Below are 23,902 nucleotides of genomic sequence, written 5' to 3' on the forward strand. Positions count from 1 at the left end.
GTGCCTGATGGGAGCAGTAATCCAGTGTGGGTGATGGTGGTAGGTGGGGGGGAGGGAGCAGGGTGCACTGGGTGGAAGGTTTAGTGCTGCTTCCCCCATGGTGTCCCCGGATCTGTTGTATGACTGGATCTCCTATATGATATGAAGGATCACACAGGCCCTAATGTTCACTGCCACAGGTTTCATTCAGTCTTTCGTGACTATACAACCTTTTATCAGATGTGTATCAATGGCTCTAAGAATGATGAGAAAGTTGCCTATCTTTATTGACAAACTTTTTCAAACAATACTGTCTTCCCATTGCATGCAGTATGTGTATGGGTGATTTAGTTGCAACACACAGAACTTTCACACATGTAAACCTCGACTTCTCCAGAATTATTGCCCTGTGCGGCGATTCCCTCAATAGCTTAAAGGCAGTTTACGATTGCTCTCAGATTTGTCCATTCATCTCCACCAGTCACAAACTTTTATATGACATTCACAACATAGGAACCTTCATAGTACCCCTCTGGATTCCAAGTCACATAAGCATTCCAGGCAATAATCGCACTGAATCATTAGCTGAGGGACACTCTGCAATGGACCTGTTGGTAAGACAAATCCCAGTTGCTGATTTACAGACACATCTCTTATAAAAGTGGGTACACCATTATGACCCAGAGATGAAACATGTTCTAAATGGTAAAAGCATCCACCAGAAAATGGAGAACATAACTTTGCCTCTCTTGAAGAAAACATACAGTCTTATTTTGCATCCATATTGACCATAAATGTTTCACACACAGCTACATACTACAAGACGACTGTCCCTAGTGCATCTGCAGAATGGCTGCGGCTATTCAGACTCGTTCTACCTATGGTGTAGATTACATCTTGACAGGTCCCTACCACAGGTGTTACCTGTTGATGCTATGAAAGTAGCTCACATTGTAACTTTCCTAGGGGAAAATGGATATTATCATATGGTTAATAGCTGAAGTGTGTGGTGGAACGGGTTTGCATCCAACCGCAGGTTTTGCCTCGCAGGTCTCCTCACCTACCTCCAGCAATTGTCATACATAAATTCCAAGTCGCAAGTCCCTGTACTTGAAATCAGTCGGTGTGTTAGTTTTCCACATCACCCACAATGTATTGTATGACTTCTACACTCCGTGCAATATCATCTTCTGGGAGGGATATTCTGAAGTACATCATTAACCATAGTTCATGTCCAGGGGTGTGGCTTTAACTGCGCACTTCCTCCCATTTCCTTGGTTGTGGAACAACAACAAATTCAGAGCGTTACATCACAATGTTGCGAGCTCTGAAACGACAGCTAACAGGGGCCCGAAAGGAAAAGGGAAATGTTTTCCTGCAGCATGACAATGCCAAACCACACACTTCACGTGCCACCACAGCAGAACTTCAGAGACTGAACTCACTACCGTATGGCATCCTCCATACAGTCCAAATTTAGCACCGTCTGACTTCCATCTGTTCCCGATAATGAAAGACGATCTGTGGGGACATCGTTATGATTCTGGTGAAGACATTGGGAGAACTGTGAAACTGTGGTTGCGGAAACAGTGTGTCAACTTCTTCTGTGACAGCTTCAGAAAACTTGTTCACCATTGGCAGAAATGTATCCAATTGGCTGGTGATTATGTGGAAAAGTGAATATTGGTAATTAAAGATCACATTCTAAGGATTTGATTTATTAAAATATTCCCATTCAAAACAATTAATGAATTCATTCAACCTCGTAGATCAGGGATGCGCAACACTAAGGAGGCGGCTACTCAGGTAACAGAATACTTGTGGAGTGCACATGAGGATTTTTTAGGCTAAGCATTAGTTTGAAGTGCTCTATTGAACGGTCACCAGTTGATTCACAGCTAGGGAAGTCCAGTGGCATTCAGAATAAAGACACTTAGACTGGTATCGGTAAATTGTCAGAGTATTTGTAATAAAGTCCCAAATTTACTGCCCACCAGGAAAGTTCTTGCTCTCATATTGTTCTTGAGATCATCAGCTGGCTGAAACCCGAAGTGGAAACCTCAGAGATATTTAGTGAGTCGTGGAACGTATATTGGAAAGACAGATGAGAGGCCATAGTAGGGGAGAGTTAATTGCAGTTGACAAAAATATTGTCTGTATTGAGATAGAAGTTGAATGTGACAGTGAAGCTGTCTGGTCACGTGTAACAGGCATAGGTGAAACTAAGTTAGTTGTTGGATGTTTTTGCCGACCACTTGATTCCGCTGTGACAGTTCTAGAGTCATTCAAAGAAAGTTCTGGGTCAATAGCCCATAAATACCCAGATCATGCAATACTAGTCGGAGGTGACTTTAACCTGCCAAGTATAGACTGGGATGTCTATGGGTTCTTTGTGAGGCATACAGACAGACAGTCATGTGAAATACTTTAGAACACGTTTTCTGAAAATTGTCTTGAGCAGCTAGTTTGGCATAACTTAGACCACAAATAGGTCGGATCTTATCAACACTGTCAGTATAGAAACGAAACAGGGATTAGCGATCTTGATGTCATTATAGCAACTATGATTATTAAAGTTAATAAATCAGTCAAGAAGGCTAGGAGAAGTTCTCTGCTAGATAGAGCAGATAAGCAGTTATTAGTATCTCACTTAGTGAACTGGCATCACCTAGTTCCAGTAAGATGGATGTAGAGGAATTATGAGCAAAAGATAAGCAGATTGTAAATCATAGTCTGGAAAGTTACATGCTCAGTAAGTGGATAAAGGATGGAAAAAACCCGCCATGTATTACATACTCATTAAGGCTGTTTGCAGATGATGCTATTGTCTATAAGAAGGTGGCAATGCAAGAAGGAGGTAACAGTTTGCGGAAGACCTACAGAGGATTGATGAACAGTGCAGTTGACAGGCAGTTGATCCTGAACGTAAATAAATGGAACTTAGTGTGCGTACATAGGAAAAGAAATCCACTACTGTACAACTACACTGTTGGTGACAAACTGCTGGAAACAGTAACTACTGTAAAATATCTAGGAGTGTCTATCCAGAGTGACATTAAGGGAAATGACCACATAACCCGCCCCCTCCCCTTGCGGGTCCAAGGGTTAGAATAGGCCCGAGGTATTGCTGCCTGTCGTACGAGGCGACTAAAAGGAGTTTCACACATTTTGGGCTTTAAGTGATGGTCCCCTGTAGGGTTAGACCTCCATTCTTAAAAATTTTCCTGAAGAGCGAGCCAATTGGGGAAGGGCACCTTACAAGGTGTCCATTGTGCATTGAGATCTTTAGCCCACTTTCTTTTCGTCGCATTGCAGTCCTACCCATTCTCCATCTCTTGGTTGAGAACACCTTCCTGGGTGAATTTTCCACCATGCACTACGCAGTGTCGATTTGTGCGTCGACAGTGACCATGCAGTTCTTTGCACCTGATACCCAGCATGGTAGTCAGTCCGTTGTGGTGGGGCCACCATGTAGCCCCCTGACCACACAGCGATTGCTCTGCTGATGCCTGCACTGTCAACTCCCCACATATGCCAAGGGGTAGATACCCATCACCCTGGGGCATCAGGACTTCCAGCAATGGCCATCCTGCCAGGTGGTCTTTGCTGTGGCTGGATGGCACCTGTGGGGATGGCCCCTGGTTGTAGTGGGTGGCATCAGGGCAGATGACACGCGATGTAGTGTAGTCCATCAACTTTTGCTGGTGGTGAAAACACCAGCAGTCTCTAAGCAATCACGAGCTCAATTCAGCGTACATAAGTATGGCTCCAAATTGTTTCCCTCCCTAGCCACACCATGGGAGGAACGTCAGGCTAAGGATGGCAGCAGATCTTATTCGCCCTGGTACCTTGTACGTTTGAGAACTGATGGGGAATCTTTCATGACGATGAAGCCTCAGTTTTTTGTTGAACATTTAAAGGACAAGTTCGGGAAGGTGGAGGGCTTGTCCAAAATGAGATCTGGGTCAGTCTTGATGAAAACAGCATCCTCTGCCCAGTAACGGGAGTTACTCGCTTGTGACAAGCTGGTGGATGTTTCTGTAACCATCATGCTCCAAAGAGCTTAAATATGGTCCAGGGTATCATATTTCACAGAGACCTTCTTTAGCAGTCTGACGATGAGCTGTGCGCCTATATAGAGTGGCGAGGTGTACATTTCATCCGGAGTGTCCACCGTGGCCTGGAGGACAATCAGGTTGCCACTGGTGCCTTCATCTTGGCCCTTGAGGGTGATATATTGCCCAAGAGGGTCAAGGTGATGGTCTACTGGTGTGATGTAAAGCCCTATATCACTCCCCCTATGCAGTGCTTTAAGAGCTGGAAGTTCGGCCATATGTCTTCCCGCTGTACTTTCAGCATCACATGCCGAGATTGTGGACGCCCATGACATCCCAATACTCCTTGTGTCCCGCCTCCCATCTGTGTCAGCTGTGGAGAGCACCATTCGCCTTACTTGCCTGGCTGCAGGATTCCCCAGAAAGAAAGGAAAATCATGGAGTACAAGACTCTGGACAGACTGACCTACACTGAGGCTAAGAGAAAATTTGAATGTCTGCATCCTGTGCGCATGACAAAGTCTTATGCCGCCGCTTCAACCATTCTGGTACCATCAGCTCTGCCAACCCAGGTCACCTTTCAGAGCCGGAAGACTACACCTGCCCTTGGGGGCATTTCCTTCCCTATTGCTCCTGCACCACGTGAGCAAACCCCCCCCCCCTCCCCCCCCCCCCTCCGCTTCCCCCAACCATCGGGGACGTGTCTGTCCCCACTTCTAAGCTGGAGAAGGAAGGGGTCCCTTGGCTCACTTCCTTCCCAGGTTTCTTCTAGTGGGAAAGACGTCATCCACCAGTGGCTGAAGAGCCCAAAAGCAGCTGGTCGTAGGGCTTCATGCTCATCCTCAGTTCCAGAGACTGAGCCCGTGAAGTCCTCCCAGCCAGGGAAACCCAAGGAGCAGTGGGGGGGGGGGGGGGGGGAAACCAAGGAAATTGCTGTGGCACCCACACCACCGCTACCTACAATTGAATGTTCCATGCCTTCCCAGTCTCATGATGTCATCCTCCAGTGGAATTGCGGCATTTTTTTCCACCGCCTGGTTGAGCTATGGCAACTGTTACGCTTTACACCTGCTATCTGCATTGCTCACCAGGAAACGCGGTTCCCAGCAATGCGGACCCCTGCCCTCCACAGCTGTAAGGGATATTACAGGAACCGTAGAAACTATAATCGAGTGTCAGGTGGAGTTCGTGTTTATGTCCTAAACTCGGTCTGTAGTGAACATGTGCCCCTTCAAACCCCTCTTGAAGCTGTGGCTGTCAGAATAAGGACGACAGGAAATAATTGTCTGCAATGTATATCTTCCTCCAGATAGTGCAGTACCCCTGAATGTATTAGCTGCACTGATTGATCAACTCCCTAAACTTTTCCTACTTCTGGGAGATTTTAATGCCCATAACCCCTTGTGGGGTGGTACCATGCTTACTGGCTGAGGCAGAGATGTTGCAACTTTACTGTCGCAATTCGACCTCTGCCTCTTGAATCTTCCCCACACGGTAACATCGATGTGATGGTTGAGCAAGTGACTAGCACAATTGTTTCTGTGACAGAAAACGCGATCCCTCGAACTTTACGGTGCCCAAGGCGCAAGGCAGTCCCTTGGTGGTTGCCGGAAGTCACTGAAGCAAGTCAGGAGCACCGGCGAGCTCTACAGCGGCATAAGTGGCACCCTTCCCTTGAGCACCTCATAGAATTTAAACGCCTCTGTGCCCGTGTTCGCTACCTTGTCAAACAACGGAAGGAGTAGTGTTGGGAGAGATACATCTCCACCATTGGGTGCCACATGTCACCTTCGCAAGTCTGGGCAAAGATCAAACATCCTTTCAGGTACCAGGCCCCAACAGCTGTCCCCGGTGTTACCATAAATGGCGAGTTATGTACTGACGCAAACGCAATTGCCGAGCACTTTGCTCGAGCCTCTGCATCGGAGAATCATCCCCCAGCCTTCCGCACACTCAAATGATTTCTGGAAGGGAACATTCTCTCATTCACTACATGTTGCAGTGAATTCTATAACGCCCCATTTACTGTGTGGGAGCTCCTCAGTGCCCCTGCACATTGCCCTGACACAGCTCCTGGGGCTGATCGCATCCACAGCCAGATGATTAAACATCTCTCGTCTGAATACAAGCGACATCTTCTCGTCATCTTCAACTGGATCTGGTGCGATGGCATCTTCCCATCGCAATGGCAGAAGAGCACCATCATTCCGATGCTCAAACCTGGTAAAGACCCGCTTGATGTGGATAGCTATCGACCCATCAGCCTCACCAATGTTCTCTGTATGCTGCTGGAACGTATGGTATGTCGGCAGTTGGGTTGGGTCCTGGAGTCATGTGGCTTGTTGGCTCCATGTCAGGGCGGCTTCCACCAGGGTCGCTCTACCACTGATAATCTTGTGTCCATTGGGTCTGCCATCCGAACAGCCTTTTCCAGACGGCAACACCTGATCACCGTCTTTTCTGACTTACATAAAGCATACGACACGACTTGGCCACATCATATCCTTGCCACATTGTATGAGTGGTGTCTCCGGGGACCACTCCTGATTTTTATCCAAAACTTCATGTCGCTCCATAGTTTCCGTGTCCAAGTTGGGGACTCCCATAGTTCCATCCATATCCAGGAGAATGGATTCCCGCAGGGCTCTGTATTGAGTGCATCTCTATTTTTAGTGGCCATTAACGGTCTAGCAGCAGTTGTCGGGGCCCTCCGACTTACTTTCTTTGTATGCGGATGACTTCTCCATTTCGTACTGCTGCTCCAGTACTGTTGTTGCTGAGCGGCACCTCCAGGGAGCCATACACAAGGCGCATTCACGGGCTCTAGACCACAGCTTCCAGTTTTCAGCTGCAAAGTCGTGTGTCGTGCCCTTCTGTTGGTGTCGTACTGTTCATCTGGAACCTGCACTTTACCTTAATAACGATCCACTCACGGAGACGTACCAATTCCTGGGACTGGTTTTAGACGCTTGATTGACTTGGCTCCCTCATCTTCGTCAGCTTAAGCAGAAGTGCTGGCAGCACCTCAGTGCCCTCCGTTGCCTGAGCAACACCAATTGGGGTGCAGTTCAATCAACGACTATGGGATTGTAGTTTATGGTTCAGCAGGACCTTCAGCATTGCATTTACTCGGCCTGTGCACTACTGTGGGGTTCTTTTAGCGACAGGAGCTTTTAGGACGAATCCGGTGACCAGCGTAATGGTGGAGGCTGGTGTCCCGCCACTGCAGATCAGACATGTGCAACTGCTCGCCAGTTACATAGCACACATTCATAGTTCCCTTGAGCATCCAAATTATCTCTTCTTTTCCTGCCCGCGGCAGCCCTCCTCCTGCATCGGCGGCCCAGATCGGGACTAACAATTGCGGTTCACATGCAGTCCCTTCTCTCCGAGCTGGAATCCTTCCCTTTACCACCTCTACTTGCAGTCCGTTCACGTACGCATCCATGGTGTACGCCTCGTCTGACCCCGCCGCTCTCCGCTGTCACTTCCTCTCGATTGTTGACGTGTTTCGGAGTTTCTGAGGTGGTTTACACAGATGGCTCAATGGCTGATGGTCACGTAGGCTTCACATATGTTCACGGAGGACATATTGAGCAGCACTCATTGCCATTTGGCTGCAATGTTTCCACTGCAGAGCTGGCGGCCATATCTCGTGCTCTTGAGTACATCCGCTCATGCCCTGGTGAGTCATTTCTCCTGTGTACTGACTCATTGAGCGGCCTACAAGCTATCGACCATTGCTACTCTCGCCACCCACTGGTAGCGTTGGTAGCGTCCATTCAGGAGTCCATCTATGCCCTGGAACAGTCCCGCTGTTCCATTGGTGTTTGTGTGGACCCAAAGACACATTGGAATCCCCAGCAACGAACTTGCAGACAGGCTGGCCGAACAGGCTACGTAGAAACTGCTTCTGGAGATAGGCATCTCTGAAGCTGACCTGCATTCTATCTTACACCGCAGGGTTTTCTGGCCTTGGGAGACAGAATTGCATAACAGCATGCACAACAAATTGCGTGTCATTAAGGAGACTATGAATGTGTGGAAGTCGTCCATGCAGGCCTCTCGCAGGGAATCAGTTGTCCTCTGCCGGCTCCGCATTGGTCATATGTGGCAAACGCATGGTTACCTACTCCGTCACGAGGAACCACCGCAGTGTCGCTGTGGCTCCCAAATGACAGTCGTCCACTTCTTGCTGGACTGCCCGCTTTTAGCCGCTCTGCCGCAGACTTTTAACTTTCCCAGCACCCTGCCTTCAGTGTTGGGTGACAATGCCTCCACAGCAGCTTTAATTTTGTGTGTTATCCGTGAGAGTGGGTTTTATACTTCTATCTAGGTTGTAGTGCATGTCCTTTGTCCCCCTGTGTCCTCCACCCTAGTGCTTTTAGGCTGGAGGTTGTAATGTGTTGCAGAGTGGCTGGCTTTCCTTTTTATTCTTGTGGTTGGTCAGCCACTGTAATCTTCTCTCATGTTTTACTCTCTTCTGTTTCTAGCATCTCTGTTGTCTTCTTGTCCTCTTTTGTTCCTTTTAGTGTTCGTTGCCTTCCCTTCGTTCTTGTGGCTTTTCCTTTCTTTCCGTTTTGTGTTAAATGTTTCGTCCATTTAATTCTCACACTTGTGATGTTGTTTTATTAGGAACAAGGGACCGATGACCTCGTAGTTTGGTCCCTTCTCCTGCCTTTAAACCAACCAACCAACCACATAAAACAAATAGTAGGAAAAGGAGATGCTAGAGTGAGATTCATAGGAAGAATCTTGATGAAATGTAATTCATCCATTAAAGAAGGGGCTTAAAAGGCACTTTTTCGAACGATTCTTGAGTGGTGTTCATCAATTTGGGGCCCTTAACAGGTAGGACAGATAGATGAGATGGAGAAGATGAACGAAGAGTGGTCTGTTTCATCGTGGGAGCATTTGGTCCATGTGAAAGTGTTACGGAGATGATAAAAAAACTCAATCAGCAGATGCTACAAGAGAGGTGTTGTATAGTGTGGAGAGCTTTACTAATGAAATTCCAAGAGAGTAGTTTCCAGGAAGAGTGGACAGCATATTACTTCCTTGTACATACGTCTTGTGAAAGGACCACAATGAGAAAATTTGAGGAAATTAGAGCTAATACATAGGCTTACCGACAATCATTCTACCTATGCACCATTTGCAAGTGAAATGGGAAAGAGGGATCAGTTAGTGGTACCAGAAGTATCTTTTGCCACACAGTCAGCTTACGGAGTAATGACATGGCCGTAGAATACCTATAAACTTAGATTCACTAAGTTCTGTTTTGGTGAGCTCAAGTATTTTAAAGTTGTATTGCAATTGTAACTGTACTTGTGAATTTGTCTTATTGGAAATGGAATGAATATGTTTAGCACAGATTCATATTCTTCAAAATTTCAAATTTGCCTCTTAAATTTTGGTAGTTTGAAAATTTTGCTTCAGAACTCTACATTTACTATTGATTACTATGGGAAAATAGTCATTACATTATTTTCCAGTGACTGGATTTCCTTCTGTTGCAGGTTCATGCAATTCCCAGAGTTACTGCTTCAGTACATTCTTCTGGCGTTTTGTGTGTTGGCGTTGACAAGAACTTAATTGTCTTCGCTAGTAGTGATTCATCATTAGACTGCTGCTTAAATATTGAATTTTCTTCTATAGTAGACTGCTTTGCATTGTCACACGATGGAACACTCCTGTTTGCCTGCGTTAAGGATGAAGGTGTGGAATGTTATTCTATTGCCGAGAAGAAAGGTATTTTCAAGAGGTAAGTTTTATAAATTTTGAGGGGAAAAATAACAGTTAATATGAAGCTACATTAGAATTTGAATGTATGACTGCAAATCAGAATATTTTGGCACTGTCTTGATTTATACTGTAGTCTACTCATGTCAGATTTGCTCAGTTGTTTATTTGGTGAGGTTTGTTGCTGTTAAATTATTCTTCTGATTGTACTTGTATTTCATGCGTCAGTGTGTTACTGTCCTAGGCTGTATTGTTGCCCAGGACAGTAGCTGTGTTGTGTATGCATGCATTTGTTAGTTATCTGAAAAAATTTGAATACGTTTAATCTTGTGTATGTGCCTGTCGACTGTTTTAACACCTCGTCTGTGATGTGAGAGATTGCCTTTACTTGTATTGTTATTTTTCATAATAGTACATCTTGATGCACTTAACTTCCAATATCTTATTTATAATTTAGTACGTCTTTTGCTTGGTACAAGAAGTTCTCATACTGCCCTGTTAACACTTTGGAGACTGCACCCAAATATAAGTCGGGCTGTGATTGTCTTGACGTGTGAACCCTCTGTCACTCAAAACCGGGACTCATTTTGCATGAGAACAATGTATGAATGTCTCTTGACGTGCCCCTTGACTGGTTCTGCCTTCTGTTGTCAATTTCTAGGATTATTTTGAAAGAAACATTTATTAACAGAATCTTCCATCGGTTCTTGGTAGAACAATATTATAATAAATGAAAAGCACCAGTTTGCTTTTGTTCTACTGTATTACTTTTATTATGTTAACCGGTTGTCGGCTTACAAGGCCATCTTCAGACATTTACTGAGCATTGTTACCAAAGAAGTTCCAATGTTGTTTGCAAACATTGTAAGAGAACCAATACATCTAGACTGAAGCAGGAGCATACAGTAAGTAACATCTATGACACTGTGGTGGTAATGCAATGAAAAAGTAAAAAATTGAACAGCAAATAAATAACAATGGAGTAGGTAGGAAACCCTTTAACACAAAATAGGAACAGTATGCCTACATAAGTTTCTATTAATAATCAAAACTAGTAAAATAAAATAAGTACTAGACAAGGCTACAGCAGGAGGTATGAAACATGGAGAGTGATACACAAACCAATTAAAAGAAGAAACAATTATCAGTGTAACTACAGAATACATAAGGAACTTAAGTAATATCAATAAGATAAGCAGAAATAAATATATGCAGGAAAATGGAGGCATTTGAGGGAACATACAGTAAATGTAATCTTTGAGGGTGTGGTGGTACTGCATTTTAACATTAACATTATATTCAATACAGTGGCTATGTAACAGTTTGCATTAAAAAAAACGAAAAATATTTGATGAGAGAGCTAAAAGAGATGTTAAACATGGACAGTAATACAAGTACCATTTAAAAGAAAACCTTAACTATTGAAACTTCTGTCTACATGGATTACAAAGACAACTTCGATAAAACAAAAGAACTCCATGAATGAATGCAGGAAAATGGGAATATGTAGGAACAGATAGCGTGGGAAGTAATGAACAACAGAGATGATTATATGAAGTTTAGGATAGGGGAAGTGTTGAGTTGTGTCTGGTCATTTAGGATTAGATCTGGACTATGAGCAAGATGTTTGTTAATTTCCAGGGCTTTCAGCAGGTTGAGTTTATGGCCTTTGTTTGCTAAGTGAAGTACATGGGGCACTGGCTGGTAGTTGTGATCCTCACATGCTCAGCAAATGTGGAGTCAGAATTTTGCAACTTTCAGCTGCATTCATGCTCAGTCAGCCTAGTTGCTATGTCTCTGCCTTACTGACCAATGTAAAATTTTTGGTGCAGATATCAAATACTGGTTTAGATATGTAGATGACGTCCTGAGTATGTGGACTGGTACCACGGCAACTCAACACATTTTTAAAAAACCTAAACAGTCAGCATAAAAATATTCAGTTCACAAATCCAAAACTTCTTAGATCTCACCATTGACATCAGTACATGCACACATTATTTCAAAATTTATAGAAAAACTACAACTACAGACACAGTAATATCTTCTTGCTCACAACACCCCATAGTTCACAAACATGCAGCTTTCCACTCAATGGTACACCATCTCATATCTGTCCCCATGTCCAGAGATTATTTTAAAGCAGAGTTAGATACAATAAAATTTATTACCTCACCCAGTGGCACCAGCCCGGTTCTTATAGACCACATCTTGCACAGGAAACAAAAACAGAAAATTATACTCCTCCTCTATGCCCCACCTGCCTCCCCATCCACTGTCTGCAAGAAATGGTGTACACTACCACTTCTAGGTGTGGTATCACAGGTTGTAGCCAAAGCACCGAAAGCCTGCAAGTATAGACTTTCCTGCTATGTTAAGAACACAACAGCCCAGTGTGTTTTTAATAGCAAAGATAAGATCCAGTTATTAGCCACCAGTGGGGTATACAAAATCACCTGTTGTGTTTGTGAAAAATTTTTCATCGGTCAGTCAAGCAGACATAGCAACTAGGCTGGCTGAACATGAATGCAGCTGGAGGTTGCAGAATTCTGACTCCGCATTTGCTGAGCATGTACTGAGTGAGGATCACAACTACCAGCCAGTGTCCCATGTACTTCACTTAGCAAACAAAGGCCATAAACTCAACCTGCTGAAAGCCCTGGAAATTAACAAACATCTTGCTCACAGTCCAGATCTAATCCTAAATTACCAGACATAACTCAACACTTCCCCTCTCCTAAACTTCATATAATCATCTGTTGTTCATTACTTCCCACACTGTCTGTTCCTACATACTCCCATTTTCTTGTATTCATGGAGTTCTTTTGTTTTATCGAAGTTGTCTTTGTATGCCATGTAGACAGAAGTTTATTAAAACTTCTTTTAACTGGTGCTTGTGTTACTGTCCATGTTTAACACCTCTTGTAGTTGTCTCATCAAATATTTTTCGTATTTTACTTTGTTCATTTATTTAATGCAAACTGTTACATACCCACTGTTTTGAATGTAATGTTCATGTTAAAATGCAGTACCACCACACTTTCAAAACCGAGCGAGGTGGCGCAGTGGTTAGCACACTGGACTCGCATTCGGTAGGACGACGGTTCAATCCCATCTCCGGCCATCCTGATTTAGGTTTTCCGTGATTTCCCTAAATCGTTTCATGCAAATGCCAGGCTGGTTCCTTTGAAAGGGCACGGCCGATTTCCTTCCCAATCCTTCCCTAACCCAAGCTTGCGCTCCGTCTCTAATGACATCGTTGTCGACGGGACGTTAAACACTAACCACCACCACCACCACACTTTCAAAGATTACATTTACTGTATGTTCCCTCAAACGCCTCCATTTTCCTGCATATGTTTATTTCTGTTTATCTTATTCATGTTGTTTAAGTTCTTTATGTATTCTGTAGTTACATTGATAATGTTACTTCTTTTAATTGGTTTGTGTATCACTCCCCATGTTTCATACCTCCTGATGTAGCTTTGTCTAGTACTAATTTTATTTTATTAGTTTTGTTTATTAATAGAAACTGCTATGTAGGCATGCTGTTCCTATTTTGTGTTAAAGGTTTTCCTATCTACTCCATTGTTATTTATTTACTGTTCAATTTTTTACTTTTTCATTGCATTACCACCACGCTGTCAAAAGATGCATACTTACTGTATGCTCCTGCTTCAGTCTAGACGTATTCCTTATTTTCCAATGTTGTTTGCAAACATTGTAGCTTCTTTGGTGACAATGCTCAGTAAATGTCTGAAGATGGCCTTGTAAGCCGAAAACCAGTTAACGCAATAAAAGTAATATTGTAGAACAAAAGTAAACGGGTGCTTTTCGTTTATTAGAAACATTTGTGAATGTAACAGCTGCTGTCGTGAATAGCTGAGCCAATATGATTGCATTGATGCAGTTTCGTGTATGTACTCATTAGGTTTTTGCAGTTTGCTGTAATTCTGCTACATCATCACATTTGTTGAGTGAGCAAGAAGTTTTGGAAGCTCAAGGGCAAGAAGTTACTCAATAACTCACCTCACATGTTTTTCTTGGCAGGATAATTATACTTTCTGTAATCATTATTTTAAAATTAATCTAGCAGAGAGCTAAGGTAAATATGAAAAATAAATCTTGATACTTGGCCCTTTTTTGGCAAGTATTACTCTTAAAGATACATCAATCACATACGCACCAATAACACTAAATAATGGAATAAATGGCTGGTTTCCTAGGCCCAATATTCCTCTGAGTGGCCGCTTTCCAAAGTGTTAACATAGACCTTATAAAATTCATGCACAGCTCATAGTTAATATCTACTGAGGACCAATTTTAGATGTTGCAGTACCCAGACATAAGTTGTTTTGATGTATGTAGTGTGCTGGGAAAGAGCTTTTGTTTTTCCACCATGCAAATTAATTTTGCAGTTTTACAAATTTTGTTCAGTTTATTTTCATACATTTCAGTGTTGTGCAGACTGCCCATTTATTGTAGTCCAAATGATTTTCTTCTTTTCTACACATCATTGAATACAAACAAACTAAAAATATTTGTAAGGTAACTCTTGTAATTTGTATAGAATAGTTTACTTTCTTTTAATTCACAAGTTTAAAATATATATAATTTGTATTCAATTTGCAGATGCTTAAAGGCTGAAGGTGAAGCAGGAATCTCTTTCGTTAATGTATCTGTGATTGAGAGAGATGATGAGTGTGAGGTCCTTATTGCTGGAAGTACTGGTTATATGTTCAGGTTTAGTATTATTTGTGTTTAGTGCTATATCTGGGTAGAAATGTGCTTTGAATGTAATTGTAGTAAGGACTTTACTTTGCAGGTTGGTACTGAGAAACTTAACCAACCATGTAGAAGCACAAAACCTAAATGATGATATTGACTTACTATATGAAAAGTTACTGGAACCTGCGAAAGTGAGTAAAACAACCTTCTCTGCATTCAAAGGTGGAGAAATAAATTATACTTTATCTGCAGCAGCTAGTTTTTAGCACCCACTGAACTAGTTTTATGTCAGCTGTAAATACCTTCATATTTATATAGAGATAATAATTATTTAATGGCAGTGATTATTGCCACAGTCCAATGACCTGTTCGAAACAACATGAGTGGAGTTATTTATAATGAAGTACTGCCTTAAAAAAGTTTTTTCAGAAATGTAAAATTTTTGTTCTTCACAAAGCAGAAAAACATAATAATCCTTGCCTACGATACCAGTGAGCCATGTTAGGAATTGGTCAGCTCGTACAAATACATGACAGTAACAAATTATAGCGAAATGAAATAGAATGATCACATATGCTTAATCGTAAGTAAAGCATGTGGCAAACTACGTTAGATTACTAGGGAAATACAACCAGTCTACAAAGGAGACTGTTTACAAAAGACCTATGTGACTCATTCTAGAATATTGGTTGTGTGTGTGTGGAGGGGGGGGGGGGGGCGGGGCTGTATTAAATAGGACTAACAGGGGGAAGGACAACACAATTGGCCACAGCTTTGTTTGGCCCATGAGAGAGCATCAGTGAGATGCTAAAAGAACTGAATATGGAAGCTCTTGAAGATAAACGTAAACTATCGTGTAAAAACCTACTTTGTAAGTTAGTTTTTCAAATTGTAAGTGATGAATCTAGGACTATACTAAAAACCGCTACCCAGGGACTGTGAAGACAAAATTAGCCTAATTCCAGTGCACACAGAGCTATTTAATCAATCTTTCTTTCCGTGCTCCATAAGGGAATGGAATAGGAAAAAGCGCTGATAACTGGTACAGTGAGAAGTAGTGCTTACCGTACTCTTTAAGTGGTTTGCAGTGTATAGGTGTAGATGTAGATCCCTTAGAATGGTCCTGGGTTTGTAAAAGGCAATGTAACATTACGGGAAGACATAGCATTAGTGTTTCACTTCCTTATGTAGACACCTAGGACAAATTTATGAATGCAGATCCAGAGTTACTGTCTTAAAGAAGCGAGACCTTTGCTGTAACTATTTTATGTATGTGTGTGTCTATATAAATATATCTAAAAACAAAGATGATGAGACTTACCAAACAAAAGCGCTGGCAGGTCGATAGACACACAAACAAACACAAACATACACACAAAATTCTAGCTTTCGCAACAAACGGTTGCTTCATCAGGAAAGAGGAAAGGAGAGGGAAAGACGAAAGTATGTGGGTTTTAAGGGAGAGGGTGAGTCCAGGTCACAGAGGCTTTAATCAACTAGTGTTTCTGCAACCTGATTGAAACACTGTCTGTGCTTTTTTTCCCTATGTTGTGCTTAATAATGAATTGTTCCCTATTACCAGACTAACTATTCTTGGAGTCTTTGATCCTGTAATTCTGGTAAGACATTGCCTAGAAGCTTGTGTGTTTTACAATCCTTCCAGTCCATTTGATATTGTGTGTTCACGTTGTTGCACATACTGTAGTGTAACTTTCTTCTGACTCTTTCATTCTTCTTGCTGGCTTTTGTACTGTTCATATTCATATCCATATTCTGTTTGAATTCAGAACATAAATGATCAAGAAGTCCTCCTTAATGCTTTTTCACCTATGGCATTTGATTTTTAAATAAACAGACTGAGAATTATTACTTACTTACTTTAAATACAATCTTTCCTAATATTGTAGCGTCATTTATTTTCTAACACTCTTGAGACTGTGAATGCTATAACTGTGTATGCAGTACCTGAATGTGTGCTGTGGTACCTGGTCGCCGGTGCACTGTACTTCGAATAGTCTGCAAACAGCATCTGCCGGATCGGCCAGCAGGCTCACCTGTAGTGTCCTTATCGTATTCTTGTCGGAGCCTCAGTGTTTATTGTTCATTTGTATGTGGGTGAATTAACTTTGATTAATTGTGGCTGCACTGTTGTTTGTGTCTTGCATTACAACATAATTGGCAATGAGTGTGGTGTTCACTTCCCTGTGCTCAGTCTACTTGATTGTGCTATCACAAGCTTGTCAGCCACATTGACTATGCAGGCTTTCACATTGTTGGTGTACTCGCTGCCTGTTCCCCCTTACTACGGTGCGGCCAAAGACTAGGAGGCTTAAGAGAAGTTGCTTTGCCAACACTTTCTTGCTTTTGGTGTCACTGATGCGACCGTATGTAAGGCATTGTTCCTTTTGTGGATTTCTCCTCGGATCTGCCAGTTGTTGTGCCAGTTAGTTACGCTCCAGGAAAATATATGGCTTTAGTTTGACAAAATGTGTAAATTCTGATACATTATCACCATACACACGTGTGTCATTGTGGTGCATGTAGAGTTCTATCATTGTCAGAAACTCGCATTCGGGAGGATGATGGTTCAATCCCGTCTCCGGTCATCCTGATTTAGGTTTTCCGTGATTTCCCTAAATCGTTTCAGGTAAATGCCGGGATAGTTCCTTTGAAAGGGCACGGCCGATTTCCTTCCCTCACCCGAGCTTGCGCTCTGTCTCCAATGACCTCTTTGTTGACGGGACGTTAAACACTAATCTCCTCCTCCTCCTCCGTTGTCAGAAACAGCCCCACCAGTCCTACTGGGTTTGGGTGGCCGAACTCCATGGCCTCACTCACAAATGGCAGTTCATTACCAATGATCACCATGATTCCTATGTTTATTGTATGGTCTGTATAACCACCATTTGGTTGGCCTCTGACGAGGAAGTGTGCCAACATGCATTGCAATGCGAGAATCCATCTTTGACAGAAGTGATGAATATTGCTGAATGTTTTGAGGTATCTTGTGCCGCGGGTGATCAGATTGAGGCTTGGTGTGACATTGCACTGGACAGCACCATGCCCAACAACAACAACAACAACAACAACAACAGAGCTCCTCCATCCTGCCTTGCCCATACTGTTTCATGCAACATGACAGGACTGTGTGCTCTAAGTGCTGGGTGACTTGCCACAACTGTAGAAAAAATGGACATAGAGCTTCTGTGTGTTGTTCCCAGCCCCCTGCTGTGGACATGGATGTTAATCATCTCACCAGTGCTTTCGACTGTTAACAAACTGTTTATTGAAGTGCTAATGATGAACAAAGTGCTCAGACTTAAAGTGGGCACAGGTGCAGCCATGAGTTTATTGAACTCACAAACTTAGGTCGATCTTGGATCCTCAGCATTCTCTCTGGTTACTCAATGTTTGCCAAGATACAACAAGCAGCATGTTCCAATTTTGAGGCAATTTATGGCTCCCACTGCATCTAAGTCTGTGACTCATTCCTTAACTTTCTTGCTAGTGGATGATGATGGCACTGACAGTTTGTTTGGTCTGGATGCTTTCTGTGCTTTTGCTCTTTCAATTTTGGGTACAGTGTACCTTGTTTCAGACCAGGTCCTTTACTAGCAGTTATATTTTGTGTGTTCAGAATTCCTGACTCTTCTTGTCAATAAAAATATACGCAATTACACACGTATCACTAAAAGTTATACAGAATTGTCAGCTATTTGCAATATGGAAATTGTGTTTACATTTATTGAGAGGAGTTAACAATGAACTGACCATGTCATTGACGCTGGATGAGAGTTAGTAGTGCTAATGCTAAAATCTACTAACATTGCAAGAATTTCTCTCATCCCCCTCCCCCCCTCCCCTCCCCAAGTCCCTGGGGCATTCTCATTCAGGACTGGTGCAGCATGGGACTAGATGTTACATTTCTACAACAGTTTATTGCTTTCTATCTTTCTTAGAAGTACAATTTTAACGAGTTACCTGTAGGCCATTTGGTTTCGTGGTGCTGGTCCTGCTGTTAGAATATGTGGTAGCCTACACAATTGTAAAAGTGTCGCAGAAACCAATTTGTTTCATCAAACTATTTATGGTTTCTTAGGCATAGTTCATTAATGGAAAAAATTGCTTACAAACCAAATTTTTTGTCGTGGGTGGTGAAGAGATTGAAGAGCCATATTTTTTACTGAAGTGAAGATTGTTTCAATAACTCTTCAACTTATTTGTGATTTTGGAACAAGATTGAGTCGTTGTCCCCATGCATTAAATAAATTAAATATAAAAGTAAAAAAATGCCTGAATTTGAGAGCCATGTCACTGTATCAGAATGTGGTTGTTGTTCAGTCAGTTGATAGTGGTCTTACAGTATGAAGACTCAACCATCATTGGCTGGTGGAGTAAACACTTGCTGTTTCTTGTGCTTGGTAAGTTTTTGATCAGTGTTATCTGTGCTGCATTTAAGTAGGTGCTCCCTCAAAAGTGTTTATAGGGAACACAGCTGTTCTAAATGTCAGGCTACTGGAAATCAGTGACCCTATGTCTTGTGGAGAATGGTATCATTACTGTTTATGTGATTTTTGTTGTGGTCTAAAGTCCAAAGACAGATTGATGAAGTTCTCCATGTTGATATATTCTATACTAACCTCTTCCTCTCTGCGTAACTACATAGCTATATGTACATTTCAACCTGCTTGGACAACCTGTAGACAAGCCTGGGTCTGTCTCTAATTTTTACCCTTCATACTTGCTCCATTACCAAATTGACAAACCCTTGATGCCTCAGGATGTGTCCTGCCAACTGATCTCTTCTTTTAGTCACACTGTGCCATGACATTTCTTTTCCCTCACAGCTCAGTTTTGTACCTCCTGATTAGCTATCTGATCTACTTATGTAGTCTTCAGCTTTATCCTGTAGCAACACATTTCAAAAGCTTCTGTTTTTTTTTTGTGTCTGAACTGATTGTGATTGTTGTTAGTATTAGACTGATACCGGCAAAGTGAGTTGTGTCTAAACTACCTCAGATTATTAATGTTCAGACAGTTAATGCAAGACCAAAATAAAGGTCTACAGACTTCGTAAAGGTTAATGTATCAGGGATTGTTAGTTCAAAGATATTTCAACTTTGTTCCAAGGTGCACCACAATACTCCTGCATACTTTTTCTCCCTCCAGAATGTTTGGAAAACATTGGTAGAACAAATGTTGGGCAGTAGTTTGTGACATATGGTGTCAATTGTATGGTAAAGATGTTCAGCAGCAGCAGCACGTTTCATCCTGTATTGAATTGCTTCTTCATGATAAGTTATGTTATGAATGTGAGACTATACTCTTCTTATTCCATTACTGCAGGGATTAAAAAGTTTGCTAGAAATAATGGCTACACCAGAAATTTTATTGCACAAGACATTTTAAGTTTACTTGTTGCTTGTAATCTGGGTAAAATCGGAGTCTTTTGATGAAATATTCTATGGTATTTTACATGAAATACTGACTGTCGTGGCTTCTGGTCAATCACAATATTAGCATTATAGCCCATAGACAACTTAAGACTGATCAGCGTATGTCTTCATTAGATTATGCTACCAGATGTTATGTCCATATCTGAACTGGTGGTTTCGCCACTCATAGGCAGGTCAATTGCAGACCTTTTTTCATGCAAGCAGTTCATCATTTGATGCCCCCAACCCTCCCCTGTTTTCCTTTGTACACTTTCAACTGTGTCAGTTTTCACTATTAATTGTGATATGCAATGTAAGCAATGGAGCACATTTCTTGCTGACTTCTCAGCAGTTAAAATCTTAATGTGTGGAAGCAACCTCTTGATGCTGAAAAGACAGAGAAATGCTTTAAATTATTTGCTCCTATGAGGGTGCTGGCTGTATCAGTGCATATATGGACACAATCTCTGGCAGCATGATTTAATGGTGAAATATGCCTGTCGGTCTGCGGAGCCATAAGTAGAGGTCCACACAGGTACGGAAAATGCTATCCGCATCTGCAAGACTCTTATCTGCTTCTGCAAGTGCCAATCCAAATCTGTAGATATTTTAAAATAGCCATGACAAAAAATTGCATCAATCTTGTTAGCAAAATCATTTTAACTTTCGAAGTTGTATGTGGAAATGGGTTTCTCGAGAATGCACGGGTCTTTTTTGATGAGAGGGTCAGGGCGTATACGACCCGGGAAATCCGGGAAACACCCGGGAATTTTTTCATCCGGGAGAAAACTGGAAAGAACCCGGGAATTTTTCGGAATGCCGGGAATTTTTCATCGTTTTAGCTTATGAACAGTACCTTCTCCCACTTCCCGCTACTTGAAGTGTGGCTGTTAGCTGTATCGGCAGTAGCAGAAAGCAGCCAGATGCAAATGAGAAAAAATTTTCTTGCGCACCCTAGCTGCTAGATGTGCACATGCGCAGAGTTCTCTGAATTGTAGTGGGGAGGGGGTTAGTCTCCACCTGACCCCTGTTTGCATTAAGTGATTTCGCTATTTCCTCTTTGTTTACATCTCCTGCGTCAAATGAAAACAAAACGGATTTCTGCAGCTGGGAGCTATTGAGTGAATTATAATACATTCACATAATTACGGATGGCAAAAATATATTATTAGTTTCAGTTTTCTGATTTTATTTCATTCCCAAATTATTAGCAGTCAAGCATTAATCGCCTTGCAGAACAGTGAAGTTATTTTTGTCAGTCTGCTAAAGAAATTTGGCGTTATTAATCTTTCCGCTGAAGCAATCAATTTATTTGAAACGAAGTGTTTCGTTCCACAGTATTGGCTAGTTCCAACTGTTCGCTGAATTTCAAGTGCACGTTTTCATATTCTGCCATAAAAAAAGAACCAAATATGAGATAGTACAGTAATGGTACTCCAAGAAAATTTACATCCCAAAAACCACTCTGAAAAGCTTAATATCAGATGAGACCTACTTCATTGTAAATCTGGAAAAAACCAATGTGCACTTAAAGCCGAATTATGGATTGTAGTATGGTTTATGAAATTCCGATGCTTTTCGATTATCCTCTGATGTCCTGTTTCTTATATGGCGTAATGTAAGCCCTCTTAGTGCTTTATACATACGAACATGCGAACTTCCTACACCTTTGCAGCTGTGAATGTGCAATAATACCTGTTTTCTGTAGCTCTCTGGCAACTGCTAAAAGGAATCTATTTCTAACAGTCTTGGGATAGTATTGCAAACGGTGGTTCGAAAAGCGTTACTTTCAAAGTAAATTTCTTTTTACACAAGATGAATTATGTGTGAGAAAGTGGGATGAATTTCTTGAATCACAGAGCGTTTAAAACTGAACACTTTGAGGACCAGTCGCTTACAAGAATTTTGAGCCCAGAAGACCAGACATTTATGTCATTATTTTAAATTTACTGGCACATTTATGTGATGTATCTTAAAGTATAACACATGCAGTATAGATCAATATTACATGTGAAAGCTTAGCTTCTCTTGTAGCTTATTAATCATTGAGACCAGTATTATATGTGAAAGCTTAGCTTTTCTTGTAGCTATACTATGTGTACTAATGTAAACCATGAACTTTTCTTCTTTGTGTGTTTACACTATGTAACAGTGATTTTGCCATTGGCTGACTGCATCACGTGTCCTATGCTCTGGATATCTGCTGTTGCCGGCTGGCGAGATCACGTGGCATGAGATATGATTGGCTTACAAAAGGACATCACAATCTCGATTTCAATGCTCTGGAAACTAACGTGCTGTGTTTGGTGCAATTCGAATTTATATTTTCGTAATATTAAAATATGCAGCAGATATGTTGCTACACATCAATGGTCTTTCCAAACCTTCTCTCCCCCGTTTCTTTTTTTCCTGGAAGTTCTACGCTAGTGTATAAAACCTTAACCATTCAAAGGAGTGATAAGTTTTACAGTTACAAAGGAATAATGTACAGAAAACCTAATGTCACTTATCACCGATAAAGTGTATTTTCGCCTGGGAAAAAGTATATTTCTTAAATGGGATATCCGGGAATTTTTTTTCCTTGTCCATGTATACACCCTGGAGGGTTTAATATAATGTGCAGTGTGTGTCATGGAGCAGCTCCTCTCAGGTGGGCTTGCTGTAGTGGTTCGGAGTCCTTATGGTGTGGGTGCTAAAAGTGTGAGATCAGTGGTCATATAAGGTGCAGCAGACAGATCACAAGACTTCACTGTGTCCACCCATTTGGTTGTTTGTAGAAAGTGACAGTGCTCCCATCCACCCATTTGGTTGTTTGTAGAAAGTGACAATGCTACCAATGTGCCTGCCCATTTGATTGTTCAGAGGGCGACATGCTTCTCGAGATGTAAAAGCCCATTCCAGAGCAATTCCAGAGCAATATTAATATCGTGCATGTCAAAGTTTATGTAAGTGCTTAACACATTATCATTGATTAGTTATAGTAATATTTCACGAATCTGATTTTGAAGTTAAATGTTCTTGTTGTGAATAGTAAAAATGTTAGAATATCTTGAGGGGGGGGGGGGGGGGGCATTTTAAGTGCTTCAGGAAGATTATTGCACCTTCCAGCATTGTTTTAGAAGTAGTCAATTAAGTTGTCTTGATTTACGTCAAAGAAAATTGCTAGAGCTCTGAATCTCTGTGTGTTAATTGCTTCAAACATGTCTAGTTTTCTGTCCCATTATGTGTCCACATCTCCTTTCCACAACTTCTGCAGGTGGTTCTGAAGGCCAGATCTTTAAAAAAGGGTTGCGACAGCTGGACAACAATTTATTAATCTCTCTATGTCACTCATTTTATCATTGGTATCTCCTCGAGTCCTGTGGTCCAGCATAGTATTGAGGATGTGTGCTGAACTTGAGTGTCCCGTACATTGATGAAGTGCTGCTACTCGGACAGTGTTTGGACTTCTGTCTGTAACAAACATGACATTTTGCACCCCATTGAATAAATTGAATGGCCATAATGTCTTTATCAGCTCATGTTAAAGATTTTTCTCTACCCTTTTTTTTTTTTTTTTTTTTTTTTTTTTTTTTTTTTTTTTTTTTTTTTTTTTTTTTTTTTTTTTTTTTAAAAATCTCACTCCCAGAATCTCTGCACAACATTTGATCCTCAAGTTTTCCTTCTTCACTGTTAATGTGCTGTGTAGTCACTTCCACGTGGTTAATTTTACTGTGGGAATCACAGCATAGATAGACTTTCCGTGCTCCTCCTACATGTCTGAAAACCTTCCTCACCGTCCCAGAAACAGCTTCACATAGACGATTGTTGATTTTCTATTAAGTTCTTGAAATGGTGGTTGGATGAGGCGACACTTCCTTACCACTCACTGCACCATGCTTGGCCCTCACATTAATGAGTAGCTGTGCTATTTCGACAAATAGATTCCCACGTCCAGCTTAGAGAAGTAAAATGCCTTTGCTC

The 23,902-nt window shown here is 41.8% G+C and overlaps 1 protein-coding gene across 1 annotated transcript in view; it reads left to right on the forward strand.

The window, feature by feature from the left end:
- Window positions 1-23,902, forward strand: part of LOC124596129 — a 262,465-nt gene that overhangs the window by 14,399 nt on the left and 224,164 nt on the right. The window contains exons 2-4 of the mRNA XM_047135149.1: window positions 9,554-9,798; window positions 14,409-14,519; window positions 14,602-14,695. Of these exons, the coding sequence (XP_046991105.1) occupies window positions 9,554-9,798; window positions 14,409-14,519; window positions 14,602-14,695 (450 nt within the window). The remainder of the gene's footprint in view (window positions 1-9,553; window positions 9,799-14,408; window positions 14,520-14,601; window positions 14,696-23,902) is intronic.

The sequence above is a fragment of the Schistocerca americana genome, chromosome 2 (genome assembly GCF_021461395.2).
Source record: "Schistocerca americana isolate TAMUIC-IGC-003095 chromosome 2, iqSchAmer2.1, whole genome shotgun sequence".
NCBI lineage: Eukaryota > Metazoa > Arthropoda > Insecta > Orthoptera > Acrididae > Schistocerca > Schistocerca americana.